General features: G+C 38.8%; 1 protein-coding gene across 1 annotated transcript in view; it reads left to right on the plus strand.

Moving 5' to 3' along the window:
- eml5 (EMAP like 5) overlaps positions 1-23,854 on the plus strand; it is a 239,066-nt gene that overhangs the window by 56,171 nt on the left and 159,041 nt on the right. Inside the window, exon 2 of the mRNA XM_056476502.1 lies at positions 22,899-23,058. Within this exon, the coding sequence (XP_056332477.1) occupies positions 22,899-23,058 (160 nt within the window). The remainder of the gene's footprint in view (positions 1-22,898; positions 23,059-23,854) is intronic.

Genomic DNA, 23,854 nt, shown 5'->3' on the forward strand with positions numbered 1-23,854 from the left:
TGCATGTTCTCCCTGCATTCATGTGGAGTCCAAGGACATGTGGTACAGGTGAATTGGGTAGGCTAAATTGTCCTACATTGTATGTGTGTGAATAAGTGTGTATGGATGTTTCCCAGAGATGGGTTGCGGCTGGAAGGGCATCCGCTGCTTGAAAACATGTGCTGGATAAATTGGCGGTTCATTCTGCTGTGGCGACCCCGGATTAATAAAGGGACTAAGCCGAAAAGAAAATGAATGAACGAATGAATGAATTTTTCTTCTTTTTAAAAGATTATTACTAATAAATTTTTACATTTATTAGGGCTGGCAATTAATCGAAAAGTAACTGAAATCGACATTCAGAACCTATAATCCATCTAATTTTTCCAGGTCAGTTTTTTCTAGTACTTTCCCTACCGCACGTGGAGTCACGTGACCCTGCCCTGCTCCAGCTCTGCCACACTTTGCAGCCACATCTGATCTCTGAACATGTAGTATGATGGACCCATTCTTGAACCTTACTTTGGTCTACGTTGACGATAATTAGAAGCTGCGCCAGAGATGCCTTGAGACAGCATATTTTCTATTACATCAAAATTATTATTCACATTAAAATATTTGTTCACAGAAGATGCAAGAAATGCACCGTTTAAAATATTATTTACAGGATATGCAAGAGTTATTTTATTTGGAAGAGATACTGCTTATTTTCCACTTTTAATATAAAAAACACTGAAAATAATTTATTTTGTTTTCAAAGTAGTAGTTATTTATTTTCACTTTTTTATAAGAAAAAAGTGACTGTTGGTTTTAGGCAATGTGGTTTTAGGCAAAACTCATTTTGCATGCTATCTTAAGTTTGAAATGGCAAAGGCATATTTTTTTTCTAGGACATTATATTAATGTATTCATGTGTTGGTATATGAAAATACAAATATTGAACACAATACAATTTTTCTCATGACTTCATAATGTATAACTTTTTATATTTTTGAGCATTTTTTCTTTCCCCTTTACCACTGTAAAGCCCAGCGTGTCTTCTTTTCAATGACACCTAATTTGTATTTGTAGCTCACTGGGGCCAAGAACTGTTATTATTTAAAAGTTAGGTAGGTGTAATTCCCCAAAAGTGAATGCTGGCTAGCAGTTTAACCTCAGTTGTTCAACATTGATGTTCTATAAATAATCAGAGATAGTAGATAGTGTGTGTTTCCCTTAATTATTATTTAAAAATCATGTAATACACCCTTCATTCAAAAATCTCTCACTTGTAATATGTGAGCATATTTACTGTACGAGACGTGTCAGAAAACAATGAGGGCAAAAAATTAAAAATAAATAAAATAATTGTTCATTCATCGTAATCGAGTTAAAATGTTCAATTAACCGAGATTTTGGTTTTAGGCCAAATCGCACAGCCTTAAAATTTATATATATATATATATATATATATATATATATATATATATATATATATATATATATATATATATATATATATATGGGCTAATAATTTTCGAACTGTTATTGTAAATTATTATCTTAGATTAGCTCTAGATGTGCCTTCAGTACTGACTAATGTGATGTATATGAAGAAATATAATATTGTAACGCATCCTATAGAAAATATTCATTCAAAAGATATATTTGTGAGGGGTGTATACATTTATGCTGAGCACTACATAAAAAAACATACTGTAACACTTTATAATAACTACACACTATGAATCATTTATTAAGCATTAGCATCTATTGAATTCATTATTTGTTAAGCATTAACGCTACATTAATAAAGTTAGTAAGCCGTTTATAACTGCAGCTACAAATGCTGTATTCTTGACTTACAACCACTTTTATAATGTGCTTAATAATTGTACTTTAATACTTTGTGACTGGTTGATTTTTAATTACTAAATGAAGTATTGCATTATTTACAAACCATTTGTATTTAAGAGTAGTTGGAGGTTTTTAAGATCATTCAGAATGAGTTAGTAAATGATTAATAAACTATTTCAATCAATGTTCATATATCTTATTAATCAGGCATATAATGGTTACTATGTATGTTAATAAATGCTTTTTTAACTGAACTTCATGCAGTTTTGTGACCTAATCTAAAGTGAGGACTATTTATGCTTCGTAAATCCCTTATTAAATGACAATTAAAGACTCAGTATCACGTGAACAATAATCTTTGCAATATTATCATTATTATAAAAAGTAAAATTACTGTAAAGTTTAAACATTACTGAATAACAGGAGTGTCAAAATATAGCATCAAATTGGATAAAACAAAAACAATATAATTATTTAACTCTCTCTCTCTCTCTCTCTCTCTATATATATATAGAGTTAAATTATTATATAATAATATATAATATAAGATGCAATGTCTAAACTGTACAGTAATTTTATTTTAGATAAGGTTGCAAAGATTTATTTTTTTATTTGATACAGTTTAATTTGTGTATCTTCAAACAAATAGGAATGAATAATGTCGTTTATGTTCTTTTTTTTCTTGTTTAGAATATAAATGAGCCTTTAATTGTCTGATTATTGTAAGGGATTTATAAAGCATAAATAGTCCTCACTTTAGAATAGGTCAAAAAACTGCATGAAGTTAAGTTAATAAAGCATTTATTAACATACAAATTAACTATTAATATATGCCTGAATAATAAAAATTATAAATGTTAATTTGAATAGTTTATTAATCATTTACTAAAACCACCAACTACTCTACTGGTGTGTTACTAATGCAATACTTAATTTAGTAATGAAAAATAAATCATTAACAAAGTATAAAAGTACAATTATTAAGCACATTATAAATGTGGTTGTAAGCCAAGAACACAGTATTTTTAGCTGCAGTTATAAACTGCTTGCTTACGTTTATGAATGTAGAGGTAATGCTTAACAGATAATTATTTCACTATATGCTAATGCTTAATAAATGGTTCATAGTGTGTAGTTATTTTAAAGTGTTACCAAACATACTGTACACTATAAACATGTATTGTACAATTTACAATCAATCAATCAAATCACATTTTTTTAATATCCTGAGATGAACTGGCAATCCTAACTATATTTAGGTCAGTTGATGGTTTGGAAGTTTGGAAACATAACAATTACAACATGACATTTATTGATCTTGAGAAGTTGTGCTGTGATGGAGAGTTCTGCCGGGGCTCAGTGTCTTTGCTCTATTTTCTCTTATGTGAGATTATGTAATCCACAGAAAAAAGAATAAGGACTGGTGACTGGCTCGAGGGTTTTTTCACTGAAGAAAGGTATAGAAAAAACACAATGGAGCACAGATTGGATTGAAAATACGGCCTTTACTCGTCTCAACTTAACAGATTTTACCATAAAGTATTGTACAGTAGTACACAAAATGTTACTTTAGCATTATCTATAATTTTATGACCATTATTAGAATGATTTTAGATTTAAAATAATATCTTACATATATATATATATATATATATATATATATATATATATATATATATATATATATATATATATATATATATATATATATATATATATATATATATATATATATATATATATATATGTGTATGTATATATATATATATATGTGTATGTATATATATATGTATATATATATATATATATATATATATATATATATATATATATATATATATATATATATATATATATATACAGAATTATTAGCCCCCCTGAATTATTAACCCCCCTGTTTATTTTTTCCCCAATTTCTGTTTAACAAAGAGAAGATAAACATTCTAAGAATTCAATTCAATTCAATTCACCTTTATTTGTATAGCGCTTATACAATGTAGATTGTGTCAAAGCAGCTTCACATGAAAGGTCATAGTAAATAGTAACAGTGTAGTTCAGTTTGTAGTGTTTACGTTCAGTTCAGTTTAGCTCAGTTCAGTGTGGTTTAATAATCACTGCTGAGAGTCCAAACACTGAAGAGCAGATCCAACGATGCGCAGCTCTATACATCCCGAACCATGCAAGCTAGTGGCGACAGCGGAGAGGGAAAAAAAACTTCACTAAATGGTGAAAGTGAAGAAAAAAAACCTTGAGAGAAACCAGGCTCAGTTGGGCACGACCATTTTAATTTCTCCGCTGGCCAAACATCTTGTGCAGAGCTGCAGTCTCAGTGGTCCTGGTCCAGGATATGGAAACCTTGGGATCATCTCGTCGTTGGTCTTGGATCATATCAGTGACTCTACATAGTCTGAGGGCCTCGGGAAGAGTATCCCCAGGTGGAAATGGAGAATAAAGAAAATAATTAGCGTAGCATGCTGTTCATAGTGTATATAAACAAGGTGAAGAAACCTGTTTGGAAGCCCGCTAAGTGGTGCACTGAGTGTATGCTTTACTAAACAGATAGGTCTTTAATCTAGTTTTGAATTGGGAGAGTGTGTTTGAGCCTCGGACGTTATCAGGAAGGCTATTTCAGAGTTAAGGAGCTATAAATGAAAAGGGTCGACCTCCTTTACTCGACTTTGCTATTCTAGGTACTACCAGAATCCCTAAGTTTTGAGATCTTAAAGAGCGAGTTGGATTGTAGCGAGACAGAAGATTGTTTAGATAAACAGGAGCTAGATTATTTAAAGCTTTATATGTAAGAAGCAATATTTTAAATTCAATACGAAACTTAACAGGCAGCCAGTGTAATGAGGATAAAATTGGGGTGATGTGATCAAATTTTCTAGACCTGGTAAGAACTCTGGCAGCTGCATTTTGTACTAATTGAAGTTTGTTAATATAGGATACTGGGCAGCCAGCAAACAGTGCATTACAGTAGTCCAGCCTAGAAGTCATAAAAGCATGGACTAGCTTTTCTGCATCTGAGATGGATAGCATACTTCGAAACTTAGCGATATTTCTCAGATGAAAGAAAGCAGTTTTTGTGACATGGGATATATGATTTTTAAAAGTTAAATTACTGTCTAATATGACACCCAGATCTTTTATAGTAGAGCTAACGCTAACTTTGTATCCCTCTAATTGTAGGTCGAGTTGTGAGATCTGCTGTGTACAGGATTTAAGCCCAATAAGAGAAGATTCTAAATATAATAGTTTTAATTACTCATCTCTAATAACTGATTTATTTTATCTTTGCCATGATGACAGTAAATAATATTTTTCAATGCACTTCTATACAGCTTAAAGTGACATTTAAAGGCTTAACTACGTTAACTAGGCAGGTTAGGGTAATTAGGCAAGGTATTGTATAATGATATTTGTTCTGTTACCAAAAAAAAATAGCTTAAAGGGGCTAATAATTTTGACCCCAAAATAAAACAAATAAGACTTTCTCCAGAAAAAAAGATACTATTAGACACACTGTGGAAATTTCCTTGCTCTGTTAAATGGGAAATATTTAAAAAAAGAGAAGAAAAAAAAATCAAAGGGGGGCTAATAATTTTGACTTCAACTGTATATATATATATATATATATATATATTGATATGTATATCGAAATCGATTGGCTGAGGCTTTTTTCTGTAGTCTTCAGAAATGTTCTTTCGCTAAAAATAATGCATATTTATTAAACAGCAAAAATCTGTTTAATAAAATAAAATACATTTATAAAAACTAAATAGAAAATAAAAACAACTAAATAATTTAAACTAAAAAACCTAAATTAAAATGAATGAGAATGTTAAGATAAACATTATTTCAAATGAAATGGTACAGTATATATCTTATTCATTTTGAGAATAATGGCTCGTTTCCCCTGACTGGTACTGTTAGGGAAGCAGACGGACAAACAAGGTGAGTGAGTTATGAAAGATGTTTATTCTAACAGTGGAGCACAAAAGGATAACGTTGGGGAAGTGAATGGTGTTCGGTTGAACTGGTGATCCTTCTTTATGGCAGGTTGGATGACAGACACTTAGGAAGACCGAATGCACACACCAGAGGGCTTGCGGGGAAGACAGACTGATGATACACACAACTCTGACAGGACACCGGGAACACTGGACAGACTGGAAGGAAACAGAGATCATGTAAGTTCAGATGATGATATATAATGATAGTGACTACCAGGAGGTACTCGCTATGAGTCCGCTTCGTGGGAACGAGACCGGACAATGAGTGAAGTGAGGTGTGTGCTTATGTAGTGAGTAGGAGTGATTGGGTGCAGCTGTGTGTGATTAGAACTCAGGTGAGGATGTTCGTTGCGTGATACTGGTGGAAGAGCCTGGCCAATCCGTGACATTACCCCCCTCCCCAGGGCCCGCTCCTGAGGGCCTAAACCTCCGACGTCGTGGTGGTCTACCTCGTCCACGAGGTGCTGGGAACTCGGGGTGATTGGAGTGGAACTCTTCCATAAGTGCAGGATCTAATATATCGGATCTGGGGACCCAAGACCTTTCCTCTGGACCATACCCCTCCCAGTCGACGAGGTATTCTAGATGACCACCACGACGACTAGAATGCATGTGTTACCTTCAGATAATGGGAGATCTGTCATGAAGTCAACTCCTAGGTGTGACCAGGGGCGGTTCGGGATGGGCAAGGGATGGAGTTTACCAGCAGGTAGATGGCAAGGACTCCTCGACACAGCGCATTCTCTACAGCCTTTTATGTATCTCCTCACATCCCTTGCCATGTTCGGCCACCAAAGCGTTGGGATAGCAGCGAGAGGGTGTTGTTGGCCCCGGGATGCCCTGTGCCCAGAGATGTATGGCTGGAATGAATGAGATCTACTCGCTGATATTCAGGGATGAAGCATCGATTGGGGGGACAGCCCGGCGGGGTTCTGGATTCTGGAGTGGCGACTACTGTAGGAGCGGACCATGTGATGGGACAGACAGTGATCTGATCGGGAAGGATCTTGGCCGGGGTCTCAATGGTTTCATGCTGATCGTGAATTCTGGAAAGTGCGTCTGCTCTGATATTTTTTGATCCTGGTCGATATAATATAGAAAAATGAAATCTGGAGAAGAACAATGACCAATGGGCCTGACGAGGACAGAGTCTTTTAGCATCTTTTAGGTATTGCAACTTTTTATGATCGGTGATCAACTGGAACGGATGTTTGGCCCCCTCCAACCAGTGTCGCCACTCCTCCAGGGCGAGCTTGATGGCAAGATGTTCTCGATTTACGATGTCATAGTTCCTTTCCGCCGGGCTGAGCTTCCAGGAGAAATAGGCACATGGATGGAGTAGTGTGGGAGTACCGTGGTACTGGGACAGGATGGCTCCCACTCCGATGGTCGATGCATCCACTTCGACCACAAAAGGCAAGTCAGGATCGGGATGAGTCAGGAGTGGAGCTTGAGTGAAGGATTCTTTAAGGTTTTGGAAGGCTGCAGCGGCTTCGGGAGGCCAGGGTAGTGTTTTGGGTTTGTTTTTGAGCAGATTGGTAAGCGGAGCGGTGATGAGACTGTAATTTTGGATGAAACGTCGATAGAAATTGGCAAATCCTAGGAATCGTTGGAGTTCCTTGATAGTTTTGGGTTCTGGCCAGGAGATGACGGAAGTGACCCTCTCTGATTGATGATGTACCCCAGGAACTGAACAGATGGTAAGTGGAATGAGCATTTTTCAGCCTTGAGGTACAACCGGTGTTTCCTGAGGGTTTTCAGGACCTCCGCAACGTGGTGGCGATGTTCGGCCTCACTCCAGGAGTAAATCAGGATATCATCTATGTAGACTATGATGAAGAGATGGAGGAACTCCCGGAGGACTTTGTGGATGAAGTTTTGGAATATGGAGGGGGCGTTAACCAGACCATAGGGCATGACCAGATACTCGTAGTGTCCAGTAGAGGTCACAAACGCAGTCTTCCACTCGTCCCCCTCACGTATTCTGACCAGGTTATAGGCGCTGCGGAGGTCCAACTTGGTGAAAATTTTGGCGGATCTGAGTTGTTTCAGGGCTGCAGGGACGAGAGGAAGGGGATAGCGGAATTTGATTGAGTATTCGGTAGTCAATACATGGCCGCAACCCTCCATCCTTCTTAGCCACGAAGAAGAAACTTGAGGCAGCGGGTGACGTGGATGGGCGGATATACCCCTGACTCAGAGCCTCCTGAATGTACTTCTCCATGGCCTTAGTTTCCGGAAGGGACAACGGGTAGATCCTACCTCTGGGCATAGGAGCATCTGGAAGCAGGTCTATGGCGCAGTCCCATGGCCGATGTGGAGGTAGCTGGGAAGCTCTCTTGGGGCAAAATACGTCCTCGTATGAGGAGTAGATCTTCGGAATCTGGATGGATCGTTTCTCGACGGGGCTTTCGACTGACTTGACGTATACTGTTAAGGGTCTCTGGATCTGCAAGGGTAGATCAGGAAAACAGCTGGATCTGCATTCTTCACCCCATCTCTTGATTTCTCCTGTGCCCCAAGAGAAGATGGGATCGTGCTTCACCAGCCACGGGCGCCCTAGGATGATATCCATTGATGCACCCTCCAGAACCAGGAATTGAATCTCCTCTTTGTGGAGCAGTCCTACTTTGAGATTGACAGGTTCACATTTACGATGAATACGTGCCTGGGAATGGATATCATTGGTTATGGGTTGAATCTGGTAGACGTGAGTCGAGGCTTCGGTGTTAAGCTGGAGGTGGCGACAGAGGGCGTGCGAGAGGAAATTTCCAGCTGACCCGGAGTCGATGAGGGCCGTGACTGAAACAGAGACAGAAGGGGTAGTTAACTGGACATTGGTGGTGAGAGGATGCATCTTTTCAATGGGAGAACTGAACACACTCACCACGGAACATGCTGGACGAATGGGACAGTCCAGCCTGACATGTCCTTCGGCACCACAGTACATGCACAGACCCTGGGTCAGCCTCCTCTGTCGCTCAGTGATCGTGAGTCTACCAGATTCCACGATCATTGGTTCTGGTTCTGGAGGGACGGCTGGCTCTGGCGAACGGAGGAGTGCTTGGGATACTGGAGGAAGATCAAGTTGGTAGACCTTCAGACGATCAGAACAGCGAAGAGATTGTTGAATGAATTTCTCCAACCCCATGGTATCGTCGAGGGCTGCCAGCTGTAATCGGAGGCTGGGCTCCAATCCGAGCCGGTAAGTAGTGAGGAGAGATCGCTCCTTCCATCCGCTAGCAGCAGCCAGAGTGCGGAACCGGAGCGCATAATCCTGAGTGGACATGGTTCCCTGTTTGAGATGGTATAACTGTTCTCCGGCTGCTACTTCTGCATCTGCACGACCAAAAACCTCATTGAAATACTTGGTGAATGTATGAATGGAGTTTGTTACCGGCCCAGACTGTTGCCAGATGATTTCAGCCCACCGAAGAGCCGACCCAGAGAGACGGGAGATGATGAACGCGATTTTGGACCGATCTGTGGGATACAACTCGGGTTGCATAGTAAATACCAGGGAACATTGTAACAGAAATCCATTGCACTCCTCCGCCCCGCCAGAGTAGGGCGCTGGTCGAGCCATGGGACTGGATGAGTGGGTGGACGGTGAAGAAGTGCTTGGTGCTGGTGGTGCTTCGGGAAGTGGAGCAGATGGAAGTAGAACTTTCTTCAGCGAGTCCACCAACTCCTGAAGGAGATCGTGAGTGCTCATGCTGTTGATTGTATTGGTGGAAGAGCCTGGCCAATCCGTGACAGGTACGGTACGGTTCGGTTTGGTGCGGGTCACCTTTATCAGACTTGTGTTTCCACTAACAAGGGGACCCTTTTGGTGGGCGTGGTGTATGACAGAAAGTTTCAGTCGACGTCATTCTTACTCGAGGAAATGTCTACAGTAAAGCTGTACGGGTCATTCACATATCATATGAGAAGCACTTCTCACAAAACAGATGCTTTACACACATAAATACTTCTGTATAATGTTTATTACTAACTTTTCTATGAACATGAGTTGATTATAACTGCAGATAAATGACAGTGTGAAACAGCCTACTGTAACGTCTGTAATTATATTAAATAAATAAATAAATGAACATATATAAACACATACAGCCCCTTACAGTCTCCGTTATGTTATCAATTACAGAAAAACTACATATAGGAGACATTTCGTCAGTGTTTAGGTTCAAAACAACACAAATTATAGCCTACAGTCAGTGTAAACCTCTCATCTGTGTCATCTTCAGCAGCACATGTAGCCTCTGTTAGACAGTAATTCCGTCATTCCCGGTTCATATTAGTCCAAAGGTGAAGATAATAAGTTAGTTATACATGGCATTTTGTTCATGTTTGCTAAAAAATAACGTGCTCCTTTTTTTCCGGCTTCTCCTTTGTTTCTTCACGCTTCACTCTCGCGTTTGTCAGTGTCTGACAGGATTGGGTTTCAAAAGCACGTCAATAATCAAGCGCACATTATTTTCATGAGCTTAAGAAGTTTATTTCAGATATAGACGCGCTGCGAGCGCGAGAAAGAAAGCAAAACCACTCACGCCTCAGACTGCCTCGTAAAAAAAACTACGCGGCACAGGGTAAATCTGCTCTACTCCATGGCTTTGTGGCTGTTTATCAAGACGACGACAAGGTTTGTTTGAGCCCGGATCGACGATGGCTCGTTATTATGTGTATAAATAATTCCGCTGTAATCTCTCGGCTGTGCATATATTTTAAACATGGCGTTTTTTTTTGTTTTCATTCTGGCTTGTTGCGTAAGCGAATGACGTATCTCTGTAAACCAATAGCGTTCAGCTGCGCGTCTAGCTCCGCCTTTTGGTACCCTTTCTCGTGTTTGGGACCCTTTTGAAAGGGTGCCGAAAAAGTGGTATGGTACGGTTCGGTTCGGTATGCTTTTTGACAGTGGAAACGGCTATAAAAGCGTACCAAACCGTACCGTACCGTACCGTACCACTCAGTGGAAACGGGCCATAATATGAAATTGCACTTCACTTTACACAATACAACATGCATACCAAACAAATGTACACCAAATAAATACACAAACTTTACACACATTATTTTAAACCATTACTAGTAATGATAAATTATTTTCAGTGAAGCTTAAACATTGATATAAAAACCAGTTATCGGTTATCGGTTACAGCCAGAAATTCCATATCCATGCATCCCCAGTTACATTAATTATAAGCAGTGCTATTGTGATATTATTCATATTCTAGTATAGTATTTAAATAATATTACAATAGCACTGCTTATAAATAATGTAACTAGGGATGCACCGAAATGGATTTTTTTGACTGATAACAGATAACATTTTAGATTCGGAGGGTTATAGCTGATATTTTAGCTGATAAATGTATCCATTTTTATAATTTTTCTGGATGATTGCAAAAACAAAAAGCAAACACTTAGTGAACAACTGGTTTTATTTTAAAACCTTAACTCAAAAAAAGTTGGAACTGATCTATTTTACTATTCTTTTCTATGAAAACTTTATTTTATGTAAAAAGCATAGATAAAGCAACCAAGTAACTATACTGTATATTAAGTAAAATCAAAATACCAGTAAAATAATAAAACAGTGGCAGGCAGCAAGCATGGGAAGTGGTTCAACAAGCTGAAATAATATGTAATGTATTATGGCTAAAAGATATACGCCTAATTTTGATGCTGGACTAATAACGATGCCATTTATCGGGCGAAATCAGTATGGCAACCGATATTTTGTCCATCTATAATATAATATAATATAATATAATATAATATAATATAATATAATATAATATAATATAATATAATATAATATAATATAATATAAAAGGGACTAAGCCGAAAAAAAATATGAATAAATAATATAATATAATATAGGGATGCATCAAAAAGACATTTTTGACCGATACCCTAACCGATATCTCTTTATATTTGGAGGTTGATGCCGATATTTTACATACAGTGAACTTAATGGTTTATCGGTTTTGAGATATCTGCCTAATTTTGTTGTTGGACCGATAATGATAACAATAAAAAATTTCTTTTATCGGCTGATATCATCACCAATAAATTGTGCATCTCATAACGTAAGTATCAAACAAATGAACACCAAATAAATAGGTAGAAGTTACGCATTGTTTTGCAACTGAATATGTTATAGTTATTGTAGTTCATTCAAACAAATTAAAGGCTTTTTAAATTAAATTTAATTAAAATGCAATTCATATTAAATTAGTTTTTTATAATTGAATTGAAGTGATACATTAAATAATAAATAATATAAATTATGAGAATAAGTCACTTTAATTTAATACCTTTACATCACATCTTTTAAAATAAAAGTAATTAGTAACTGTATCTCTAACGAAGCAAAAATTGAAGCATCTGCTTTAACCTTCTTGTGTACTTGTACTCCTGAATGAGAATCACTGGTGTAGAAAGAGGGAGCAGGTATAAGAGAAGAGTGATTGTGAGAGAGCCAGATTAAGAAAGACAGACAAGGCAGACACACAGCGATGTTCATGAGCAGTACAGCTCCCTGAGGGGTTTAATGTAGTCACTCCTCCTCACTGCCAAGCAGAATCACCCTGGGAGGCTTAAAAAGCTTCATCTGAAGGCTCAGACTGTGGGAGCTGGAAACCCTGGCTGAATATAAACACACACACGCACACGCGCGCACACACACACACACACACACACGCACACACACACGCACACACACACGCACACACACACGCACACACACACACACACACACTATCAAGAGCACAGACAGGCAGCAGAACTCCCTCAACAAAAGACGGTTTGATATATAGTCAATGTTAAATTGTTGGTGATTGTGTCTCTTGGACAATTCAAGGACCTGGATGAGTACAGTTTCCAACAGCGCTAAAGAAATCTTTTTATCTATACTGAATTGAGAAAAAACATCCTCGTCTCGACTTTACATTCACCCTAACTCATCCTCCACTTTTCAAAGTTTCAAACAGCAGCATGAAGCTAGCTCATGGTTTTATTTATGGCTTTGAATTTTTTTTTTTAATAATGAGCTGTTATTTCTAACATGGATTGTTGTAGTATGAAGGAATGCTGCAATTCTACAGTTATCACACTTTGGCCCAATCCCAATTCTACCCCTTGGACTACCAGCTAAGCTAAAGAGAATTGCAGAGATGGGAAGTAATGAAGTACAAATACTTCATTACTGTACTTAAGTAGATTTTTCTGGTATCAGTACTTTACTCCACTACTTATTCTTTTGACAACTTTTTACTTTTACTTCGTAAATTTTTACACAAATATCTGTACTTTCTACTCCTTGCATTTTTTAAATCACGGTCTTTACTTTCGTTGTCACGTTTGGTGACGCAATCCATATTATTTCTTATCTATGCGCAATATTATGAGCGCCTTTTTGATGCAATCTATCTATTTTCGTCATTGTGCACCTGCGTGCTACAGTGCACTGCTTTTTCAAGGTTATCACGCACTGTACGTGTGCTAGTTTGTGCAGATTACTATGAGAAAGGCTAGGTTACGCGAATGAGACAAAGGGAGTCTACTTCCAATCATACTGCACAGGCTTTCCATATACACTCACATTCACAAACACACACACACACACGCACACACACACGCACTGTAACGTTCAGGAAACACACTAGTCAGATGGATCCAATTGCAAGTAAAATTTAATGAATGAATCAGAATGCTCAGTGAGCAACCACACAAAAACATCCAGTCTCGGGAGAGGAAGTAGTCGGATCGGAGATGACTGAGAGTCCGAGAGGTAAACAGATCAGGGTTCCTGACAAAAGACAGAGAGACCATAAACAAGTGTAATGAACTGACAATGAAGCACGTAACAACGCTTCTTAAATAGAAGAAGCTAAGTGCCAACAGCTGGGCTGAAGCCAGATATGCTGATCCTAGTGGTGAGTCATGTGATCACAACACACAACAGAAATACAAAACAATCCCACGTGACATGACAGAAAGAGCGCATGCATCATCAACCGTGACACGCACACACACACACACACACACACACACACACACACACACACACACACACACACACACACACACACACACACACACACACTCTTATACACTACTGCCAATTTTGTTACCTATTATTCACCTATACCACATGTCTTTGGACTGTGGTTGAAACGGGTACTTTTTACTTATTTACTTTTGTAAATTTTTGAGGCCATACTTCTTAATTTTTACTTAAGTACAAAAGTGTAGTCAGTACTTCTTCTTTAATAGGTAGATGAACAGGGTCACATAAAAGTGAAAAAAGATACAACTTAATGATGCAACTTAATGAAGTTAATGAATTTTACTGTCCAGCTAATGTCAAACTTCTAGGACTTCTGGGATTGTTAAACAAAGACTGTTGACTGATAACTGCTGTCTGATAACTGAATGTGAATAGTTACCCATTTATAATGGCCATTACTGGAGGAATATACTGAAATCAGTGTGAACCAAAAGTTGGCGCAAACTGAATATTGAGTAGGGGGCGGGGTTTATTTTTTGTCTTCCTCATTTTGTCTTTCACTTACAGCAAACTAACATTTTTGGGCACGGCTAAGGATGTTTTGGCCAGTTCCTCAAACTAACATCATCAGAGAAGACGATGGTGAGATGGTTGAATAAAGATTTCCAACAAACCTTTTTAGTTCACAGTTCACAAGTTCACTGATGCAGTGATGATTCTCTCTGGTCAATCAGTGATCTGCAGGGTTTGCACACCACATTTTGTTATCTAGCTTTTTTGTGGGTGTCCTCCAGGTACTCCTGTTTCTCCCACAGTGCAAAGACATGCACTATAAGTGAACTGAATAAAGTGTGTGAATTGAATGTGTGTAAAGTGTGTGTAAATGTGAGTGTATGAGTGTAAATGTAAATGTGAGTGTATGAGTGTATGTTTCCCATTACTGGGTTGCGGCTGGAGGGGCAGCTAGTTTTCTGCAACTCTCATATGGTTGCCTACTGAAGCTAAACTGGGCTGTGCCTGGTCAGTATCTGGAAGGGAGACCACATTGGAAAGCTAGGTTGTTGCCAGAAGGGGTGTTAGGGAGGCCAGCAGGGGGTGTTCAATCTGTGGTTTGTGTGGGTCCTAACACCCCAGTTTACTGATGAGAACTCTATACTGCTCTGTGGGCACCATCTTTCGGATGAGACGTCAGGTCCTGGTTCCCTGTGGTTGTTAAAAATCCCAGGATGTCCTTCGAAAAAGAGTAGGGGTTTAACCTCAGTATCCTGGCCAAATTTTCCCACTAGTCTTTGTCCATCATGGCCTCCTAACATCCCCATAACACAATTGGCTTCATTACTCTTTCTCCTTTCCACCAATAAGCTGATGTGTGATGTGCAATTTTAAGGATTTTCACAGGGCATTTGTGGATGACAAGGCTGTTAAAAGCTGGATGAACAATGTTAGAGCTGAAGGGAGAAAATTCTCTGACAGAAGCTGCTGTTGAAGGATAGCGATTTCCTTTTACTGAGTTCATTGACTCTGCCTTGTGGGTGTACAGATCTTCCATAGCACTGCTATCAACACAGACTCCCTAGGACATTTACTGTCAACAACCATCACTCTGCCTACTCTTGATACATTATAATGGTGTGCTGGATGGAAAGAGAGATCCTCCACTTTTGGAACTGAGGATGAAGGCTATACCTGCCACACACCTAGAGCTAGAGTCAGCACCTGCCACAGACCACAAGCAAGAGCCAGAGCCAGCCAAAGAGTTTGTCCTGGAGACAGAGCTGCTTGCCACATCTATTTTGAGGCCCAAACTGATTGGCTGTACAGACATTTTTAGATGAATTTGTTCAATGATCCTTAAGTGGCTGTGCTTGATTATTTGCCTTGCAAGTTCAGTGATGCAAGTAATGAGGATTCTCTCTGGCCAATCAGTGATCTGCAGGGTTTGTACTTCACATTTTATTATCAGTACATCTTGCTTGGAACCTCAGCCGAGAAGGTACTAAAAGGTACCAGCCACTAAGTATGATTAAAGGAAGACAATTTTTATAAGCGTTTTGGCAGTAAAACGGTCTCTGTAATCACCTCAAAACCAGCGTTTACTACAAAAAGCCACAGTTCACTGTCAGACTTAGCAAAAAGTTGCAGACAATTTAATCTACACCAGAGGTGCTCAACCCTGTTCCTGGAGATCTACCTTCCTGAAGAGGTCAGCTGCAACCTTGATCAAATGTGGCCGGCTTTAATTACCAAATGCTCCTTGAGATCCTACTTAGATGGTTTAGTTGTGTTTGATAAGGGATGGAGCTAAACTCTGCTGGAAGATCTCCAGAAACAGAGTTGAGTGCCCCTGATCTACCAACCATGTATCTTCTTTGTAACATATTTGTAGTTGATCCTTTGCAGTTTGATCGCAGAGTTGTGCTTCCCTGACAACATGTGCATGAGAATCACATGTGTTGCTGAATCACGCTCTCAATTTCATTGCAATTAATCCCCAAAAGGGAGCCATGCTGAGCTGTACCATGAAGTGGAAAAGCAGCAATAGAGTCAGAGCCAGATATGGATGAGGAACACTGGCTCATTGATTTGAGTATGGAATCAGCTCATGACTCACTTGCAGACTCTCGTTCTCAGTAAAGTCCTCCAAGAGTTTGGATGCTGCAATCCTGCCCAGTATCCTTCCCTCCACATTATTCATCTGCATGCTACATCCATGTTTCTAGATTTACCTGCTCCTTTCCTCCTAGGGTGCACTCACACTAGGCTATCTGAACCTTGCCCAGGCACATTTGACCCCCATTTCCCGGTTCATTTGAAAAGTGTGAGTTCTCCGAATTGGGCCCAGTCACGGTTCAGTTAATCGGCCCTGGCCTGGTTGGAAGAGGTGTGCAAGAGCGCGGTTCGGTTGGGCTTTGACACGGTACGCTTTTGGTGTAAGTGCAAAGTGCACCTGAGCATGAAATTGAAGACCCGACGTCACTTTTAACAACATTATATTAACGCGAACTGTCATAAATAATTAAAAATACAAACCCAGCTGCTACCTTCAGCAAACCTCCTAATACTTGCAGCACAATGGCATTTATAAACATTTATGAGTGTCAAAAGTGGTGTATCTGTTCAGAAAAATATTTGACTGTGTCACTGCATATCAAATGACTTAAAATAATACAAAACAATATAACTAAAGAAATCGCCATTGTACAGAGTGAGAGCGCTTCTCTTCTGTTAAACTGAACAGTCGCATCATCGATGACGTAAGGTTGCTCAGGCTCAGACGGCAAAAAATGCAATGTGAGTGCAGGCTGAGGGGGAGAGAGATGGGGGGACAACCGTGCCTAGTGTGAGTACACCCAGAGTGACTGAGCTCTATTCTTGGTGGTAAACGCCTCTTTCTTCTCCAGTCTGTGAAATGGATCTACTTGCTACACCTTTGGCCCGTGACTCCACCTTGAGCCATTAGCATTTCAGCTCTGTCTTTGCTCGGTGCTCCCTCAGCTCCACCATAGTCTGACATCACTCTGGCTCCATCAGGCTCCAGGAAACATGTTCTTGCCCAACAGTCAGATGATGGAGTCAGTGTACAGTTAGGAGCCAGTAGCACACAACATGTTTTTTGCAGGTAGAAATGTGAGATGCTTGAGAATTGAATATAAAAAGGTTTTCAAAATTTAAAAAAAGGCCATGTCTAGATCACAACTTTCGAATATTTCCAGCACATTTAAATAGAATAAGCTAAAAAATTCAAAACATGTTCTGTGAGAAGAGTCACTGATGAGGCTAATAAATATGGAAGAGAGAAAGAGAGCGAGAGAGAGATAAAGAGTGTATATGTGTATGTGTGTGTGTGTGTGTGTGTGTTGGGGGGGGGGGGGGGGGGGGGGGTGTTTGAGAGTGTATAGTAAAACTGGACAGATGTTATGCAACATTTGGATGCCTCTGGGATTTCCTAGGGCACGCAAAGGCAAGCCTGAATGAATTTGGTGGACCTGATTTTTCCTCCTCATGTCTGTGCTATTTCTGCACCAGGGGATTATTATGGATAATGCTACATGCTATGGCACCAAAATAAAAGGTTATTTCAAAATGTAGAAGGAATGTACATTGACTACATTTACATTAAGGACACATTGTTCATACAGACTTTATCTGTACGAGTTTTAGGTTGCAGAAGATAGTGTGTTCCCCAGATTATCTCTTCATAGGTCTCTGATAACTAAAAGCCCTATTCTTACTTTCACTCCTGATTGTGGGAAATGATAGTTAGCAAAAGCTTGACTTGCTAAAGCTGCCCAGAAATGTACACCACATGCCAAAATCTACCTTTTGAATCAGTTATCTCAATAAATCAAGATGTATCAGGACATTACTTATGTACTTCTGGAATGTATAGCATTGGCAGAATGGTTAGCGAATTAGCACATTTTGGCCAGAGCATTGCAACTGCTATTTCTCTCTGTAAATACTTAACATGCTCTCCTGTTACTTCAGCGTAACAAACCTCAGTACTCTAGGTGAGACAGTATTACCTTCAAATGCCTGGGCCACAAAACCAGATGTATTACACCATGGTCATGTGACTTGATCTTTGCCAAAATCAAGTTTCAGAGAAGTCTTATGCTAAAAACTATTCAAATATGCTGCAATAGCAAGAATTCATTGACAATAAAAATGTGGACAGATGAGTAGAGGTGTTTGGTTTGATCGTGTTTAATGTTCTCAGTGGTCACTGTAGTCCCATTGGTCTACTTCAGGGGTGTCAAACTCATTTTCACTGAGGGCCACTTCAGCATTATGGCTGCCTTCAAACGGCTGGTTTTAAAATTAGGGCAGCACCATTCTGGCTAAAATGAGAATCACGATTGTTTGGCTCAAGATCACAATTTTCTCACGAATCTGTAGATGTCAGGGGTCTGCCACTCCAGTCTTGTAAATTCTTGCAAAAAAAGTCCAGACACTAGTTTTGTCTTGTCCTGTATGTTGTGCTTAGCTTGAGTTTTCTTGGGTCGAGCACTCGTTTTGTCATTGTGTGTCTCTATATGAGCGCTGTCGTGCTTGATGTGGGCGCGAGTTCTCTCATTGGCTGTGTGTTCTACTCTTGTTTTTATGTGAACACATGGCGTGTTGTTTCTTTGTGTTGTGTGCTCTCCTGTCTATTGTCTAGTTCCACCCTCCTTGTTAACCCATTATTAGTTTATTCAGTTCACCTGTTGTCAATTATTTCTCCTCTATATTCTCCTCATATCTGCTGTCCTCATGCAAGAACATGCAAACTCCACACAGAAACGTCAACTGACCCAGCCTAGGCTCGAACCAGCGACCTTCTTCTTCAGCGACAGCACTACCTACTGTGCCACCTCGTTGCCCTGCAATATTTCAAAAGTAATTAATTAAATGAATTTAAACCATATTATTTCATTTACCAGAAACAAAAATATAACATTACACTGAATTCATTATTTTTTTGTGTGTCACCCCAAGATTTGGTACGACCTCTTCTGGCCACCCCTAAGAAAATTTTCTGGGGGCGCCACTGGCTGTCCTGTGCCAGTTCGTCATCGTTTCCTGCCTTGTCCTGTCTTCCAGCCCTGATCCCTGCCAGCCTGCCCAGTCTAGTTTGTTTTGTTTGTTTATTTGTTTTGTTAACGTTTCCCCCCTCGGGGTAGTTTATTTTGCTATTTATTTTATTTTTCTATTAATAAAAACCCATAATTTATTCCTATACTTGAGTCCTCATCCTTTTCCCTAACACCGAACGTGACAGTAGATGTAAAATAAAGGTTAATATGAGCAGGCTATTATTATTTCTCAAACATATAGTAAAACAACAATAATAATAGGCCTATGTGTAGGTCAACTGTTGGTTAAAATGCTAAAGTTTGTATAGACTTGGAATGGTGAACAGACTTCAAATTTGTCCTGTTTGTTAATTCACAGTAAAGTGATGACATCAGAATACAACTATTCATAATTCTGAAGTTGAATTATATTATCCACAGCCTATGCAGGTTCTGTTTAATAAAGTAGACATCATTGGTGGGCACGCGCACGTCCTCTCGGTAGTACACAAACAGTACGTCAACTTATGCGTGATTTTCACATTTTTGGGTGAATTATACCTTATAAATACAGTATGTGACACTTTTAACACCATTTGGAGGTGTCCATGTTGCTGAGCAACGTATATAAAACAATGTGAAGACTGCGGTTGCCTTTACGTTTCTCTCCTGATCGTAGAAAAGGTGAATTAAAAATGCGTGTTGAGTCGAATTAAGATCCCATCTTTTTTTTAATGAATCGTGCAGCCCTATCATAAATGTTACTACTGCTTAACTTACTCCAAAATAATTGTAATTATAATGTATAAGTAACAAATACATACATGTATTTGCATAAACGTAATGCAGATGCTACTCTCTGGGTTATTTTAACATGAATCCTTTTATCAGGTATAGAAACCCACATTACTCCATCAAAGTAAATAATAGACAAATATCATCTGACACAAGTCATTACTTTCTCCAAAACTTTTCATATTTCAGAGAAGCAGAGCTATGAAAAAAACCCGAATAATTTTAAGCTGGGTTCCAAAAAACATGCATTATAGCAGAGGTTTTCAGCCTGTGGGCCACACCAGAACCTGTTAAGAAGAGTGTAAGAATGTGAGCAGTACACTGGAGTAATTATTAAAAGTAGAGAATGATTTACGGTTAGCCGATTCGAGATCCCAACATGGATTGACTTTTTTGCCATTTCGATTGACAGATTTTACAGAATCAGGTAAGCTGAAGAGGGCTGCATGATTAATGGAAGGCAATTTCTGTGCTCATTTTTTCAGTAAAGTTGGCTCTGTAATCAGCTGTAATTCTACACAGAGCCATAGTTTATTGACTATACCCAAGTTGTGCAAACAGAATCATTCTGTGAAGGGCATAAATAAAATTCACGAAATGATTCAATGGTTGTGTTTATTAGTAACATTGAATCAATAAAAGCAGTTAAATCCTCTGCTTTATTTATTTCCCAACCATGCCTTTTTTTGTGGTATATTTGCAGTTTCTAAGAGAAATTTGACTAATTTTGCAGGGCTCTGTGTCCTAAAAGTTTGAAAACCTCTACATTATGGGATATGTAGTTTATCGTGAACATATAAAGCAGCATGGACTTATAATTATAATGCTGGGTTCACACTAGGGCTGCACAATATATAGTTTCAGCATCGATATCACAATGTGTGCATCCGCAAAGATAGTCAAATCGCAAAGATATGCATGTCCAGTCTGAATTATAGTTGACCAGGAGCCACAGAATCGAATTTAATTGGTGTATTTATATGGAATTTATTTGATTTATGCAAAAAAATCTTACTTAGAATTTTTGTCTTGTTTTTTGTCCAAATATTTGTATGTCAATGTGAAAACAAGATTAATTCATGTACCCCACTGACAGAAAATTTCCTTGAAACAAGCAAAAAAAAAACTCTTAATTTTCACTTTCTCTTTTGATGGTTAAAACTAAACATTGAAACATTTTACATCGCGAAAATACCTCAATACTGTTAGACTGCCCAGAAAACCATCAAACAGAGCAATTCAAACTGTCTTTTGTTAAACTGTATTCATATCGCAATAATTATTGCAGAAAAATAAAATATTGCAGTATAAGATTTTTTCAGTATTGTGCAACCCTAGTTCACACCAAACTCGAAGCACTGTGAAAGCAGGATGCTTTCCACTTCACACAAATTTTCAGCTCAAGTTCAACATCTTGTGCAAAAAATGTGATTGAAACAAATTCTGCACAATCACAGCAAATGCGTCCTGCATTAAATGTGATTAGTTTGCATTGACTTTGTATGTAATCCATTCACATGAACACTTAAATTTACATCTAGCGTGAAACATTTGCTCTCGCAGGCAGCATAAAATTATATGTCAGGCCAGATTTGGCCCACAGACCTTGAGTTTGAGACCTCTGGTCTACTTGTCAGCAACTACCTTTTTAAAATGAGCTATATCAAACTCGTAGCAGGTGTGGAAGGTGTGCATTGGCACTAGGATGCAGGCTGAGTGCCTTAGTGTTCCACCAGTGACGATATACAGCCATATCGCACTGCTTCGAGTGTGATATTGCATGTGTACAACAGTTCGACGGCATAATCACGTATATAAAAAAGAAAATCAATCACGGAGAGTCTAAAAATCCTTTTGTAAGAGGAACTACATTTTTCCACCATTCATTCACATCTGCAACTGACGTTAGAACAGCAGAAACCATTGCTACTTCACTAGCGTCACTTAAGAGCAAGTATTGGAATGATTCTCTAGCGTAATGTCTAAAATGATGACAAAATAGGTGATTTTGCTCACATTTTAAGATTATAAGACTGAACAGCATGAAATGCCATCAGTCTACAGAGATTTCCCAGTATTTCTCGGTTGCAATTGGGAGATCACAATAATTAACCCCAAAAAAGCCAAACCAAAGCAAACACTAGCAGATTACTTTGGTTTAAATAATACTACAACATACATAAGAAAGAGATCAACTTAGAGTGTCTCTTACTTTTTAATAATGATTTGATCAGCTATAGTTTGAAATTAAGTTTTTTTCCTCTAAGGGTGTATTATGCAGTCTCTGCCACCATCTTGTGGCAGAACGTCAACTGTCTTTGCTTTGCTCAGTATGACAGACTGATGTCCTCCGACGCGCTGTCTCTCCAAAATTATAACTATTCAATATAGGCACTGTCCTGATTAATAAACTGCATAGACGCAATTTAAACAATTAAATTCTCACCTAAAAAAGCCTCAAAAGTACATTATGTTGTCCAACAGCTGCAATATTTGTCAAACTGTAGTCATCTGCTTGCCATTCGTGTGGGGGGAGTAATACACAAGGGTGAAGAGGCTGTAGGAGTGCTGATATTACATCAGATTCGGGAACTGTTATATAATAAAAATAAAAGTGTTCTGTTTTGACAGAATCTTTATCACTGAAAATTGGCCAAATCCTGGACAATTAATTCTGCTAACTTCATTGCGTTTCTGTTTCCACAGTTTAGCCCTGCATCCAGAGCGAGTGCTGGTGGCCACCGGACAGGTTGGAAAGGATCCGTATATCTGTGTTTGGGACTCGTATACTGTGCAGACGGTGTCAATACTGAGGGACATGCACACACACGGCATCGCCTGTCTCGCCTTCGACCTTGATGGACAGGTGAGTGTTATGAGCAGTAAGACAGATTTCTCTGTGTACCACGGAGCTGACATTGTTATCAGCTCATAAGGTTCATTGCTCAGTATGAGGTGCTGTGAAGTTTATTATTAGTTGTTGAAGTCACATCTGTGAACACACCAACAGTGTGACTCCCGCAGTGTGACAGTATGTGCGAGACTGCATATCTGTGTATCTGCCGGAGCTGCTGGTAGTCCCCTTGACAGAAACAACACACAAGATCCTCCCTGATCACATCAGATGACAAACCAAGAGAACAGAGCCAGGCTCTTCCCTTATTGAATGTGACACAGTATTGTGAGGTTTTGACAATGGCTAGAAGCTAATGGCTTTAGATTCTTCCGTCACATGCTGAAAAGTTTTCCTGCAATTTTAACATGGCTTAACTTCACTTAAAGAAGCCTATTTGCTTTTCAAAGCATTCTTCCAAGCAGTGTTTTATTGCTCCTTCATTCTAGTTTTTCTAGATCTTAAATCTGATTACCCTTCAAATTGTGTAATTTTGCATTACCCTTCAAAAGTTGTAATATTCTAGCAGAAACTTGGGATGCAGCCAAATGAAAATTTAGAGTCGAAATCAAAAACATCACACCAGATGCAACTTGTGCGAATAGATCGAGATATTCATGCTTAATTAGAGTTCCGTTGCTTAATGGCTAACGTGGATTTTATTGACAGAGTAGCTGTGCTTTATGTGCTTTAGGATGCTGAAAAACTGCGTAGATTCATTCAGCGCCATGTCTGAGTCCACTAGATCCTTTCAGAGGTTCAACTCTGA

The sequence above is a fragment of the Danio aesculapii genome, chromosome 17, assembly GCF_903798145.1.
Source record: "Danio aesculapii chromosome 17, fDanAes4.1, whole genome shotgun sequence".
Classification (NCBI taxonomy): domain Eukaryota; kingdom Metazoa; phylum Chordata; class Actinopteri; order Cypriniformes; family Danionidae; genus Danio; species Danio aesculapii.